A 14,851-nucleotide genomic window follows, 5' to 3' on the forward strand; every position below is an offset into this window, starting at 1 on the left:
CTATTACACATCCCTCCAAACTGTCAATATCCCAAACCCCTCATTTTAAGTGCAGGCATTGTACTTCCCATTTCCAGAACTCAAGTCCGGCTATATAAAAATAACCGGTTTCCCTGAATCCCTTCACTAAATATTATACTGCTCACACTCCAACAGATCGTCAGGCCTCAAATACCATTCGTTTCCATTCACTCTTATCTAACACGGTCATGCACGCTTGCTGGAAGTCCAAGCCCCTCGTCAACAAATTCTCCTTTACCCCTGCCCTCCAACCTTTTTGAGGATGACCCCTTCCCCGCCTACCTTCCCCTACAAATTTATACGCTCTCCATGTCATTCTACTTTGATCCATTCTCTCTAAATGACCAAACCACCTCAACAACCCCTCTTCAGCCCTCTGACTAATACTTTTATTAACTCCACACCTTCTTCTAATTTCCACAATTCGAATTCTCTGCACTATATATATATATATATATATATATATATATATATATATATATATATATATATATATATATATATATATATATATATATGTCGTGCCGAATAGGCAGAACTTGCGATCTTGGCTTAAATAGCAACGCTCATCTTGCCATATAGGACAAGTGAAAATTTGTGTATGCAATAATTTCGCCAAAATCATTCTGAACCTAACAAAAAAATATATTTCACTGTGTTTGTTTAGTATTAAATTACTGTAAACAAATCTAAAATATATTTAGCTAGGTTAGGCTAAAATAAATTGTTCTTGTTATAATAAGGTTAGGTAAGTTTTCTAAGATTCTTTTGATGCAAAACTAAAAATTTTTACATTAACATTAATGAAAAAAATATATCTTTAAATGTATTGGAGAAAATTTTAGATAGGAGTTATTTTTAATTGAGTTATTGCTAATTGATCAGTTTTACATATTCGGCACGACATATATATATATATATATATATATATATATATATATATATATATATATATATATATATATATATATATATATATATATATATATGCAATAAGATCACAGTAAACAGGTGATTTCAAAATATGCAAAACAACCACTCTGAAAGAATAGAGAAATTCCAAGCGCTTTCGTGACTACTCACATTATCCTTGATAATGTGAGTAGTCACGAAAGCGCTTGGAATTTCTCTATTCTTTCAGAGTGGTTGTTTTGCATAATATATATATATATATATATATATATATATATATATATATATATATATATATATATATATATATATATATATATATATATATATTTTTTTTTTTTTATTTTTTTTTTATTATCACACAGGCCGATTCCCACCAAGGCAGGGTGGCCCGAAAAAGAAAAACTTTCACCATCATTCACTCCATCACTGTCTTGCCAGAAGGGTGCTTTACACTACAGTTTTTAAACTGCAACATTAACACCCCTCCTTCAGAGTGCAGGCACTGTACTTCCCATCATATATATATATATATATATTAAATAAACAAAATACATTTACAGAAAAAAAACATAAACATGAATACAATGGCACAATGTATCAAAGATGATGAATTTCCTCCAGCTCCTCCGAGGCTGGACGTGAGCCAAGTATGCAGCAAGCATTTCCCCTCTGGATGGCGACGCTGAGGCGCTGGAACATGAAAGTGGCTGCCCTTGGGTCCCTGGTGGTGTCGATGAGTCTGGAACCCAATTCTTTAAGGAAACGTGTGGCATTTTTTCCCCATGATCCCAAGGTCTCTGATCCCACTGGGACAAATTGATACTGTTGGCTAATGTCCCTGTACTTGCTGATCTTGTACTCCTCCCTGTGGTCAGCAGCTCCTCCCTGTCGCCCCACACTGTGATGGATATAGGTGTCAGCCAGTGTGGACACAGGTATAGTCCCATGCTAAGAGCTTGCCATTCTTCCAAGGATAGATGGTGATCCCGTCGGGGCGGTTTGCTGGGTTGTGGGTATTGTTTGCTGCAAGTGATCGTGGCTCCCTCTCGGCAGGGCATCCAGCTGTAGCAAGGGTTCTCTTAATGATGTCGTTGACCTCATTGTGTCTTGCATGCCATATATATATTGTATATATATATAATATATATTGTATATATATATAATATATATTGTATATATATATAGCTAATGGGTTCATTGTTTCCCTGGCTGGTTGAAACCTGTGAAGTTACACAGAGGTGATCCAGGTCGAGTGTCATCTACACCATCAGTCATGGATACTTGAATCCCTAGAATAGGAGTTAAAGGAAAGTTCTTGTTTATAGACAGTGGTATAACCTTCAGTATATATAAACATATCTAAATGTATGCATACAAATGTATTAGTATCTAAAAGTGTCTTTTTTACTGAGGCAAATCTTAGTGTAAGTACTGCTACTCTCATTGTATAATATGTAATATGTACCTCAATATATATATATATATATATATATATATATATATATATATATATATATATATATATATCTATATATATATATATATATATATATATATACGTGAACCCATTAGCTATAGTTATGAAAATGTAATGCATTTACTAGAAGACTAGTAAGACACGTGCAACAGTTAGTCTTTATCGTTGATACGTGTCCGGTACTCGGCAGCCTCTTTCAGTTTCTCCAGTCTCCATATTTATTCTTTTATTTGACTGAAGAATCCTACTGTGTAGGCGAAATATTTCAGCAGTAAAGACAGTCAACTATTGGACATGTGTCTGACTTACCAAACTCGATGAGATCACTTAGTGTCAGGTAAAGGGAAGGTTATCTGATATAATCTCTGGACGGGATGGGTACCTCTAGTTCCCAAGTCATAAACAGAATGAAGGCACATTTCTCTGAAATTTGCTCAATTTGTCAAAAAACTTCTTGTATAATTTTCTTAATTTCATTCTCTAAATTTTATTTTTGCAATACTTTCGGATTATATTTACATTATTATTTTTGATTATCATTATATATTATTTGACTATTTTTATTTTTAATATTATATTCATGTGGAAATGCTAATTTCCTAGAGGTTAATTAATCATCTTAGTAATGGTAAGTAATCAGGGTTGATTCAAGGAGTGTCCTTTACTAGCATTCACTTGCTTAAGTAAATGCAATCTCATAATGATTTTTCTTCCTATATAGCATATACAACTGCGGCAATACGTAGGAATACCACGCAACATATAACGTGAATAAATCATTTCGGATTTGATAGTTTTTTCAAATTGATGTAGTTTTTTATGTAAAGTCTACTAATCTACGTGTTTTCGCTATCCAAAAATGTTATACTCTCATCTTATGGCCCCTGGAAATTCACATGGTTGGTTTACCCGGAGTCGCTTCATGAGGTCACCGTCCCCGATGACCGGTCCCAGACCAGAATCACAAGAAGCTGGGAGTCTGTCTCGTACTTAGTGGAGGCAGGATAGAGCCTTCACACATGACTCGTAGATCAATCATTGCATTTTCGACTTAAAACCGAACGAATCATGTTCAATTCTTACCCGGGACGAGACATTGTATGTCTCTCCTGACACCTACGGTCCTATTCGTCTTGACGAAAATAATTACCTGGCTGTTACTCAGTTGTTGTGGGTCGCATTCCGAGAATGAAGACCAAACGACCCCAGTGTGAATAAGCCACATTCATTGTCTTTCTCAGATTTTGCTGTGTTACTAACTCTCCGAGGTTAATAATTTCCGGTCTTTTCGTCGAATGCCGTGAACCTCAGAATAGATAATCTATCTTGGGACCTAATAAGGACACTGCATGAAGTTCTTTCTTTTTGAAGTTAGAAGTTTTTATTTCTCATATCTGAATCAGTTTCTTTTAATACCTAATAGCCCCGTATGACCCTTACGGGTTTAGCGCTAAAGTTAATTATAATAATAATTGTAATACTTAAAACTATTTCGGGGGCCCAGGCACTTTTCCCAATGTATAATCCAAGCCTGCGCATACGGGCTTAAAGCATCTATATTAATGTGGTGTGTTGTGTGTGGTGCATCCCCAGGTAGCGGAGAAGAGGATGGGAGACGTGTCAGCGCCGCCCGTGTCTCCCCTGGTGGGTGTGTTCCTGGGACTAGTCGGTGGCTTTGTGTTGCTGCTGGTGGCTGGTATACTGCTCACCCGGGTGCGCTCCAACAAGTAAGTTTCTCAAGGTATTCCTGTCCTTCCCTTCCTTTATTATACTTGCACTTCCAATTGTTTACTAACTACTATTCATTTTCAAACTTTTCCTCTACTTTTTGCTTCTTGTTCCACTTTTTCATCGTCGTCTGTCTTGTCTTCTTCCATCTTACCTGTTTCTTCGCTTGTCCTTTTTTTTTTCGTTAACTTTTAATTTTGCCTTCGTCTCAATTATATATTTTTATTAGGTATCCCCGAAATGGACACTATCTTGAACACTGTATTAACTGTCCGCTTATTGGAGAATACAGAGGTAGACAGTATAATAACCTGTTTAATATGGCAAGATATCTTATTAATGAAATTAAAATACCAAACATATTAAAACCAATTTCCAAAATCTTCTTGCGATAGATAAGTCAACTAAAGAAATAAATCCAGAGTTACTCCTGTTAGCCCAGTAAGTGTCTGGTTCCTCGGCTTTTAGTGTATCCATTTGCTCTTAAGCTACCATCCGTAGGATAACTATGAGGTTCATAAATAGTATGAGGTTTGTTTTATTTTGCTGCTTCGTTGAAGAGGTTACCTGTTTTTTTTTTTGTTTTGTACATTTTTTTTTCATCCTACTACTTTTCAATTTTATTTTGCTCATAACTCGAGAATGCCTCATCCAATCGGCTTAAAAAAATTGTAAACCTATGTACAGTAACGAGGATCAGATTCTAAGAAGCAATTGGCATGTTCACTCACCTTATAGCCAAAGTTACTGAGCCCTTTCCCGGCATCCTGGAATGGCTCAGATAACTTTCAAAATCCTCAATGGCAGAGCTTCAATCGTTCACAAAAAATGGCAAGAAGTAGGGCGAGGGTGGAGAGTGAAATTCAGATGTGTAGAAGCAAATCTGATCATTTTATGTGTAAAACTGTTTGAAATTTTCATTCCCCATAAATCACGTTAAATAAATTTAAGTTTACTCCTGAATGTCATCAGTATTTTATGACTGATGCATCCAAGGAGCAGGATAATACCTGTTAGTTCTGCATGCAGGTAATTTTTGACGTAATATATCCTCTGAATCTCTGCCAAACTGGAATATGACTCCATCTGATCAGTTTCAGATTTTCAACACTCTTGTGTCTGAACCCAAAGTTCACTTTGTATTCAATAACACAATACACACAAAAATCGCACACAGGAGAGACGTTCCAGTCACGGTATTGTGCCTTGTTCTTTGAGTTGCTTCAAAAAGTTATTGGCGATGTTTTAAATAATACGGATGAAAACCCGAAAGTTTTCCTCGAGTTAGTTCGTATTTGATATTTGACAGATATAGTTAAAAAACATTGAATCGCTGGAATCATATCAGTTACTGAAGAATTTCCTTTTTGTTCAATGTGAAATTTTTAACACTCTCTCACACTTTCAGAAGTCTAAATTTCCATGTTTATTTAGCAAATTGTTTCCTAATGTGCTTAATAACAGTGTTTGAAGCTGATCTTCTGACCAGCTTCAATCCCTAAATGGTTGTTTATCTTATTAAGGGTTTTTGTATTAGTTTTGGGCTGTGTGGGTAGCTATTATAAATATTTTGCCAGTTTCATGAATTGGGTAATGCTGTCAATTTGAGCTCATTATGTTGTGTTCGATTCATTTTTGTGCTTATATATTTATTTCCTTTGCGACCACCTCCTTTATCTTAGTCTTTCTCTCTTATTTCCCTTCCCTTTATTCCCCTCTTCGTTATTGTTTACACTTAGGTAGATAGGTAAGTAGATAGGTTGGAAGTTAGGTAGGAAGATAGACATCCTTTGCCTCGGTTGTCGCACCCAGCAAGCGCCTACACATATTCTGTCTGCATTTTTTTTACCCTCTCCAGTCTTTCTTCCCCTTTCTGCCTCATTTCCTCCCCTTACCGCCACCCTTTTTTCCTTATTTTTTTGGCACCCGATTTTTCGACAGCCTCCTTCTCCTTCTCTAACTTTTCCTCCTCTAACACAACTTTCTCCTCATCTCACTCCTCCACTTTCTTCTGCTCCTTTAACTCCTCTTCTTCCTTTTCGTCATTTAATTCCTTCTCGTCCTCTTCCTCTTTTTCCTCACTCTCCTCTGACTGTAGGCAATCTGACGCTCTCTCTCTCTCTCTCTCTCTCTCTCTCTCTCTCTCTCTCTCTCTTCCCCCCATTTGCTTCCTCCGCCCACCATATCCTCCGCCATAACAAACCTTCCCTTATGTTCTTCTCCCTCAAGTAAACCTCATTATCCCTCTTTTATTTTTCTATCCCCTCCTGTGATCTCCTTTCTCGTTCCACACTTCTTCCTTTTCCTCTTACCTGCTTTCATTAACCTTCTCCGTCTATGTTGTCATGTCTGGCTCCCTGGTTTACACCCTAACACATGGTCGTTCCTTCTGCCCTTTCCCTGGTACACCCCTGGCTCATTAACATTTCCCCTCCCTCCGCGTCCCGTCTCCCTGCATAACCACCCAAAGCCTAATCCTGACTCATGCCTCTTTCCTCAGGTCTCTGCTCGGCACCCCAAGTCTCAACACTTTACACCCCGTTCCCGCACTCCCATCCAAGCTTATTCTTCCATCACCCCTGAACTACCTCCTACTTGCACCCACCTTCCCCGATCACATCTTCCTGGCACCCCCTCCCAGAGTTCCACTATACGAACCACTCCCTCGTGTTCACCTCCCATCACTACAACAGCTGACGTGACCATATATCTCACAACCACACCTCACATTCCCACTCTCACACACACACCCTCACTCTCACACTTACGCATAACCCCCTTCCCCAGCACACACAAACCAACACACATTTACACCGAATCACACGCTTACCCTTCACTTACCCTATTCAAAAATACACCACAATCCCACATTCACGAACACCCTAGCACAAGGGTACTTCACCTTTTTTACGACTACAGACCCCAAATGGATTGCCCAATATGTTCCCATACCCCCTTCATCAGTCGAAATCATCATCACCATTATCACCAGTCCTTTTATTTGCCAGCATGACTTCAATGGATGTCAGTAGTTTGGTGTTACATTTCATATGAAGAACAAACATCTCAGCCCACAGCAGGATTTGAACCTGCAAACTCGGCATCAGAGTACAGAGTATTTTATCCACACAGCTAGACCCTAGGCTGGCTGTGTGGATAATGTACTGTGTAATCTGATGTTGACTTTGCAGGTTCGAATTCTGCTGAAGACTGAGAGAAAATGTTTGTCGTTAATTTCGATTGCTTGCGAATTGTTAAGCATGAATAGCTACGAACAGAAGAGGTGATAGTTCATTCTCATTAAACTATTTTTTTAAATGTTCAGAGATCGAGTTCTATACCTTCATAACCAAGGGTTATGGATACCCTTGGTTAAGAAACCTGTGCTCTAGCATCATCGTTCCCACACCAAGACACTCTAGCGTTAACACCAACATGCGCACAGTCACACCCAAAAAATACATCCTTACACGCCCTCAAAGCTCCCTACACACCCTCGCACATAAACACTTCATAAATCACCTCACAAGCACCTTCGTATCTCTATGCCTGTTTATAGACCATATAAACCCGTGTTCCCGTGAGCCTAAGTATATTGTACGGCTTAATGTAACCACATTTGCATATTCATTTCCTGCGCAAGTACCATCTAATGCATATTTAAACGCTTGTGTATATGTGTGTGTGCATGTGTGTACTCACCTATATGTGTGGTTGCAGGGGTAGAGTCGCAGCTTGTGTGTGTGTGTGTATATACTCACCTAATTGTACTCATCTAGTTGTGATTGCAGGGGTCGATTCATAGCTCCTGCCCCCGCCTCTTCACTGGTCGCCACTAGGTCCACTCTTTCTCTGCTCCATGAACAAATCATGCCCCTTCTTAAAGCAATGTATGGTACCTGTCTCTACTACGTCACTTTCCGGACTATTCCACTTTCTGACAAATGTATGACTAAAGAAATGCTTCCTACATCCCTGTTACTCATCTGAGTCTTCAATTTCTAATAGTGACCCCTTGTTGTTTTGTCCCTTTTCTGTTCACATTGTCGATTTCGTTGGACATGCCCCTTAGCTGCGGGACTAGTCTCGTTGCATGCCTTGGTACTCTCTCTAATTTCCTGACGTGCTTGGCCAGGTGGGGGTTCCTAGCTGGGGCTGCATACTACAATATGAGTCTGACGTCCACTGTGTACAAGGTCCGGAACGACTCCTTACCGAGATGCCGGTTTGCTAGTCACCCATATGCTGCAGCAGTTATTTTGTTGACATGCGTCTCAGGAGATGCGTTCAGTATTATACACACCCCCAAGATCCTTTTCCTTGAGTGAGGTTTGTGGTTTTTGGCGCCCTGGACTGTATTCTGTCTGCAGTCTTCTTTGCAGTTCTCCGATCTGCATGACTTTGCATTTGGTGGGGCTAAACTCCAGGAGCCAGTTCTTGGACCAGTCCTGCAGCCTGTCCAGATTCCTTGTCCTCCTCAGACTGAATTCTCCTCATTAACCTCACATCGTCTACAAAAAGGGACACTTCTGAGTTCATTCCTTCCGTCATGTCGTTCACATACGCCAGAAACAGCACTGGTCCTAGAACTGAGCTCTGTGGACCCTTGCTCGTCACAGGCACCCACTCTGACACCTCATCACTTACTATGACTCGCTGCTGCCTCCCCGTCAGGTATTCTCTGATCCACTGCAGTGCCTTGTTATACCTGCTTGCTCCTCCAGCCTTTGCACTGATCTCTTGTATGGAACTATGTCAAAAACCTTCTTACAGTCCAAGAAAACGCAATCTAACAAGTAGTCGCCCTGTTTCGATGGATGTGTTGAAGATTGTTGTTAGTGGTACTCAGAGCGGCTCTGCTCCCTCGCTCAGGACCCACGGAGAGATGTTATCTGGCCTCATCGCCTTTTGAGATCTAATTCGCTTAGCAGCCTCTTCAACCTCTTCCTCGGTTGTATGTATCGTGTCCAGCACTTGTTGGTGTATCCTGCCTCTCTGGCTTTCCAGAGTTCTTTCTGTCTTCACTGTTAATCCTTGTAAACTCGTAAACTTCCTTCCTTCTTCACCCTGATTACATGGTCTTCTACTGCTGTTTTCTTCCTGATGTGAATAATAGTTACGGGTCATACTTGGCTTTCGCTGCTGTGTCATTTTCGTACTGTCGTTGGGCCTCCTTCCAAGTCTGTTCATCATGTCTTGCTCTTTGTCTTTTCTCCTTGTTCTCCTGGGTTCTTTGCCTACTATATTTCTTCAATTCTCTAGCGCACTTGGTTTAACCTCTCTTCACCTTTGGGTGAACCAAGGTTTCGTCTAGGCCTTCTCATTATGTTCGTTTCCCTTGAGTACAAACCTCTCCTCCGCTTCCTTGCATATTGTCACATATTCCATCATCTCATTTACTATTTTCCCCTGCCAGTTTTCTGCCCCACTGAACCTCGTGCAGGAAATCTCTCATGGCTGTGTAGTTACCTTTCTTGTAGTTTGGCTTCATTCTCCCTGACCTTCCTGCCTCCTTTCCCACTTTTAACTCTATGTATTCGAAGCTTTGAAAGAAGTGATCACTAGCCCCCAGGAGCTAGTGTTCATATGTGATGTCCTCAATATCTGCACTACTCAAGGTGAATACTAGATCCAGTCTTGCTGGTTCATAATCTCCCCTCTCTCTGGTAGTGTTCCTAACGTGTTGATGCATTAGGTTTTCCAGTACCACCTCTACCAACTTAGCCCCTCCATGTTTCTGTGCCCCTATGTGGCTCAAGGCTTTCTCAGTTGATTTCTTTGTGATTGAAATCACCCACAACCAATAGTTTATTGTGTGTGTGTGTGTGTGTGTGTGTGTGTGTGTGTGTGTGTGTGTGTGTGTGTGTGTGTGTGTGTGTGTGTGTCTGGTTTATAAAACAACGACCGTTATATCAGACTTGAGATGAGTAAATTCATAGGTGCAACAGCATCGCAAATATCATTCTGAACGTCACGAGATGTTTATATTTATTTGGTTTTAAGTAAACTTGATTAAATTGAGTTAGTTTTAGCAAAGATTATAAATCTGTGAACAATGGTACTTTATTGCATAACAAAAAATAATTAAGAAAAACTGTACAGCTTAACAGATGTTTAACAGAAACACATTTAATTCGATAATCCAGTTCGTTCCACGTATTGGCCAATATATCCGGTGTGACTTCCATTGCCATTATTTATTCTTGCCGGCAGCGCTTTCATGTAAGCTCCCGGTACCTGGAAAACATAATCCTTCATTAACTCCTATAGAAAGTCGAAAGGCATGATGTCAGTGTATTATGTTGGCTATTTGACTGGGCCATGATGCCCACTCCATCTACCAGTGGAACTGCATTTCGTACCTTTTACCATATTATTTAAATTATTTTTTTTTCTTTGGGGGGGCGAAATTGGTAAAACACTTTGAGCCATTACTGCCATGAATACCATTTTCACTCTATTTCCAGTTAATTAACTGACGTTTCGGTTACTTCTTCATCCATCAGAAGATTAAAAAAAAATTAAACTAACTCGTTTTTATTAAATAATATCTCTAGAATATACTAGGATTATTAAAGGAATTCATAAAAAAAATTAATACGTATTACCTGTGAATGGAGCCAACACATTGGAAAGACTAAATAAAGCAAAGACTCTTAATCCAGTTAAATCTATTCGTAGAAAAATTATGCAAAAAATAAAAAAATCAGGAAACAGTTGTTTTATGTATATATTTCTGAAGAAAATAGTTGTGTATGAAAGCTTTTTCAAAAGCCAGAGAGCAATATATATATATATATATATATATATATATATATATATATATATATATATATATATATATATATATATATATATATATATATATATGTGTGTGTGTGTAAAACAACCACTGTGAAAGAGTAGTGAAATTCCAAGCGCTATCGTGACTACTCACATTGTCAAGGAACTATGAAAGTAATTCATCAAAGGAAGGCAATTAAAGGGCTTAGACCGCACCTCACAGTCAACTCCCACAACAAAGAAACACCTGACGCGAGACAATACCGGACTCATAAGAAAAGAGGAACACCGCAGTAGGTCCGCTGGTCTAACTAGACAGGTCCTCACGACAACCCACCAACAAATCATTCTACACAAGAAATAAGGTTTATTATATGTCCAATGTATTATTAAACTCTAACCAAATTTTATTAATTATAAATGAATCTAATTTATACAAACTTAGGGAAATATTCATTTATATTAGATTCATTTATAATTAATGAAATTTGGTTAGAGTTTAATAACACATTGGACAAACAATAAACCTTATTTCTTGGATAGAATGATTTGTTGGTGGGTTGTCGTGAGGACCTGTCTAGTTGGACCTGCGGACCTACTGCAGTGTTCCTCTTTTCTTATGAGTCCGGTATTGTCTCGCGTTAGGTGTTTCTTTGTTATGGGAGTTGACTGTGAGGTGCGGTCTAAGCCCTTTTATTGCCTTCCTTTGATGTATTACTTTCATAGTTGCTTGACAATGTGAGCAGTCACGAAAGCGCTTGGAATTTCACTACTCTTTCAGAGTGGTTGTTTTGCATAATTTAAAATTACCTGCTTACTGTGATCTTATTGAATATATATGTCGTGCCGAATATGTAAAACTGGTCAATTAGCAAGAACTCATTTAAAATTAAGTCCTTTCTAAAATTTTCTCTTATACGTTTAAAGATATATTTTTTCATTAATGTTAATGTAAAAATTTATAATTTTGCACCAAAAGGAACTTAGAAAACTTACCTAACCTTATTATAACAACAGCAATTTATTTTAGCCTAACCCAACTAAATATATTTTAGATTTGTTTAAAGTAATTTAATACTAAACAAACACAGTGAAATATATTTTTTTTCGTTAGGTTCAGAATGATTCTGGCGAAATTATTGCATACACAAATTTTCACTTGTCCTATATGGCAATATGAACGTTGCTATTTAAGCCAAGATCGCAAATTCTGCCTATTCGGCACGACATATATATATATATATATATATATATATATATATATATATATATATATATATATATATATATATATATATATATATATATATATATATATATAGTGTGTGTGTGTGTGTGTGTCGTGCCGAATAGGCAGAACTTGCGATCTTGGCTTAAATAGCAACGCTCATCTTGCCATATAGGACAAGCGAAAATTTGTGTATGCAATAATTTCACCAAAATCATTCTGAACCTAACGAAAAAAATATATTTCACTGTGTTTGTTTAGTATTAAATTATTGTAAACAAATCTAAAATATATTTAGTTGAGTTAGGCTAAAATAAATTGTTCTTGTTATTATAAGGTTAGGTAAGTTTTTTAAGATTCTTATGGAACAAAATTAAAATTTTTTACATTAACATTAATTAAAAATATATATCTTTAAACGTATAAGAGAAAATTTTAGAAAGGACTTAATTTTAAATGAGTTCATGCTAATTATATATATATATATATATATATATATATATATATATATAATTATATATATATATATATATATATATATATATATATATATATATATATATATATATATAATTTTTTTTTTAACAAGTCGGCCGTCTCCCACCGAGGCAGGGTGACCCGAAAAAGAAAGAAAATCCCCAAAAAGAAAATACTTTCATCATCATTCAACACTTTCACCACACTCACACATTATCACTGCTTTTGCAGAGGTGCTCAGAATACAACAGTTTAGAAGCATATACACATAAAGATACACAACATATCCCTCCAAACTGCCAATATCCCAAACCCCTCCTTTAAAGTGCAGGCATTGTACTTCCCATTTCCAGGACTCAAGTCCGACTATATGAATCCCTTCACTAAATATTACCCTGCTCACACTCCAACAGATCGTCAGGTCCCAAGTATCATTCGTCTCCATTCACTCCTATCTAACACGCTCATGCACGCTTGCTGGAAGTTCAAGTCCCTTGCCCACAAAACCTTCTTTACCCCCTCTTTCCAACCATTTCGAGGACGACCCCTACCCCTCCTTCCTTCCCCTATAGATTTATATGCTTTCCATGTCATTCTACTTGATCCATTCTCTCTAAATGACCAAACCACCTCAACAACCCCTCTTCTGCCCTCTGACTAATGCTTTTATTAACTCCACACCTTCTCCTAATTTCCACACTCCTAATTTTCTGCATAATATTTACACCACACATTGCCCTTAGACAGGACATCTCCACTGCCTCCAACCGTCTCCTCGCTGCTGCATTTACCACCCAAGCTTCACATCCATATAAGAGTGTTGGTACTACTATACTTTCATACATTCCCTTCTTTGCCTCCATAGATAACGTTTTTTGACTCCACATATACCTCAACGCACAACTCACCTTTATTCCCTCATCAATTCTATGATTAACCTCATCCTTCATAAACCCATCCGCCGACACGTCAACTCCCAAGTATCTGAAAACATTCACTTCTTCCATACTCCTCCTCCCCAATTTGATATCCAATTTTTCTTTATCTAAATCATTTGATACCCTCATCACCTTACTCTTTTCTATGTTCACTTTCAACTTTCTACCTTTACACACATTCTCAAACTCATCCACTAACCTTTGCAATTTTTCCTTAGAATCTCCCATAAGCACAGTATCATCAGCAAAAAGTAACTATCAGTTCCCATTTTGAATTTGATTCCCCATAATTTAATCCCACCCCTCTCCCGAACACCCTAGCATTTACTTCTTTTACAACCCCATCTTAAATATATTAAACAACCATAGTGACATTACACATCCCTGTCTAAGACCTACTTTTACCGGGAAGTATTCTCCCTCTCTTCTACACACCCTAACCTGAGCCTCACTATCCTCATAAAAACTCTTTACAGCATTTAGTAACTTACCACCTATTCCATATACTTGCAACATCTGCCACATTGCTCCTCTATCCACTCTATCATATGCCTTTTCTAAATCCATAAATGCAATAAAAACTTCCCTACCTTTAAATACTGTTCACATATATGCTTCAATGTAAACACTTGATCTACACATCCCCTACCCACTCTGAAGCCTCCCTGCTCATCCGCAATCCTACATTCTGTCTTACCTCTAATTCTTTCAATTATAACCCTACCGTATACTTTTCCTGGTATACTCAAACTTATTCCTCTATAATTTTTACAATCTCTTTTGTCCCCTTTCCCTTTATATAAAGGGACTATACATGCTCTCCGCCAATCCCTAGGTACCTTCCCCTCTTTCATGCATTTATTAAACAAAAGTACCAACCACTCCAACACTATATCCCCCCCTGCTTTTAACATTTCTGTCATGATCCCATCAGTTCCAGCTGCTTTACCCCCTTTCATTCTACGTAATGCCTCACGTACCTCCACCACACTTACATTCTGCTCTTCTTCACTCCTAAAAGATGATATACCTCCCTGGCCAGTGCATGAAATTACCGCCTCATCATTTAAAAGTTCCTCAAAATATTCTCGCTATCTACCTAATACCTCCCTCTCCCCATCTACTAACTCCCCTACTCTGTTTTTAACTTACAAATCCATACTTTCCCTAGGCTTTCTTAACTTGTTTAACTCCAAATTTTTTTCTTATTTTCATTAAAATTTCTTGACAGTGCCTCTCCCACTCTTTCATCTGCTCTCCTTTTGCACTCTCTCACCACTCTCT

At 38.1% G+C, this 14,851-nt stretch overlaps 1 protein-coding gene across 2 annotated transcripts in view; it reads left to right on the plus strand.

The window, feature by feature from the left end:
• Nucleotides 1-14,851, plus strand: part of LOC128685132 (protein turtle homolog B-like) — a 519,018-nt gene that overhangs the window by 479,705 nt on the left and 24,462 nt on the right. For both annotated transcript variants that reach the window (XM_070101774.1, XM_070101768.1), the window contains one exon: nt 4,007-4,140. In XM_070101774.1, coding sequence (XP_069957875.1) covers nt 4,007-4,140 — 134 coding nt within the window. The remainder of the gene's footprint in view (nt 1-4,006; nt 4,141-14,851) is intronic.

The sequence above is a fragment of the Cherax quadricarinatus genome, chromosome 5, assembly GCF_038502225.1.
Source record: "Cherax quadricarinatus isolate ZL_2023a chromosome 5, ASM3850222v1, whole genome shotgun sequence".
NCBI classification, from domain to species: Eukaryota; Metazoa; Arthropoda; class Malacostraca; order Decapoda; family Parastacidae; genus Cherax; species Cherax quadricarinatus.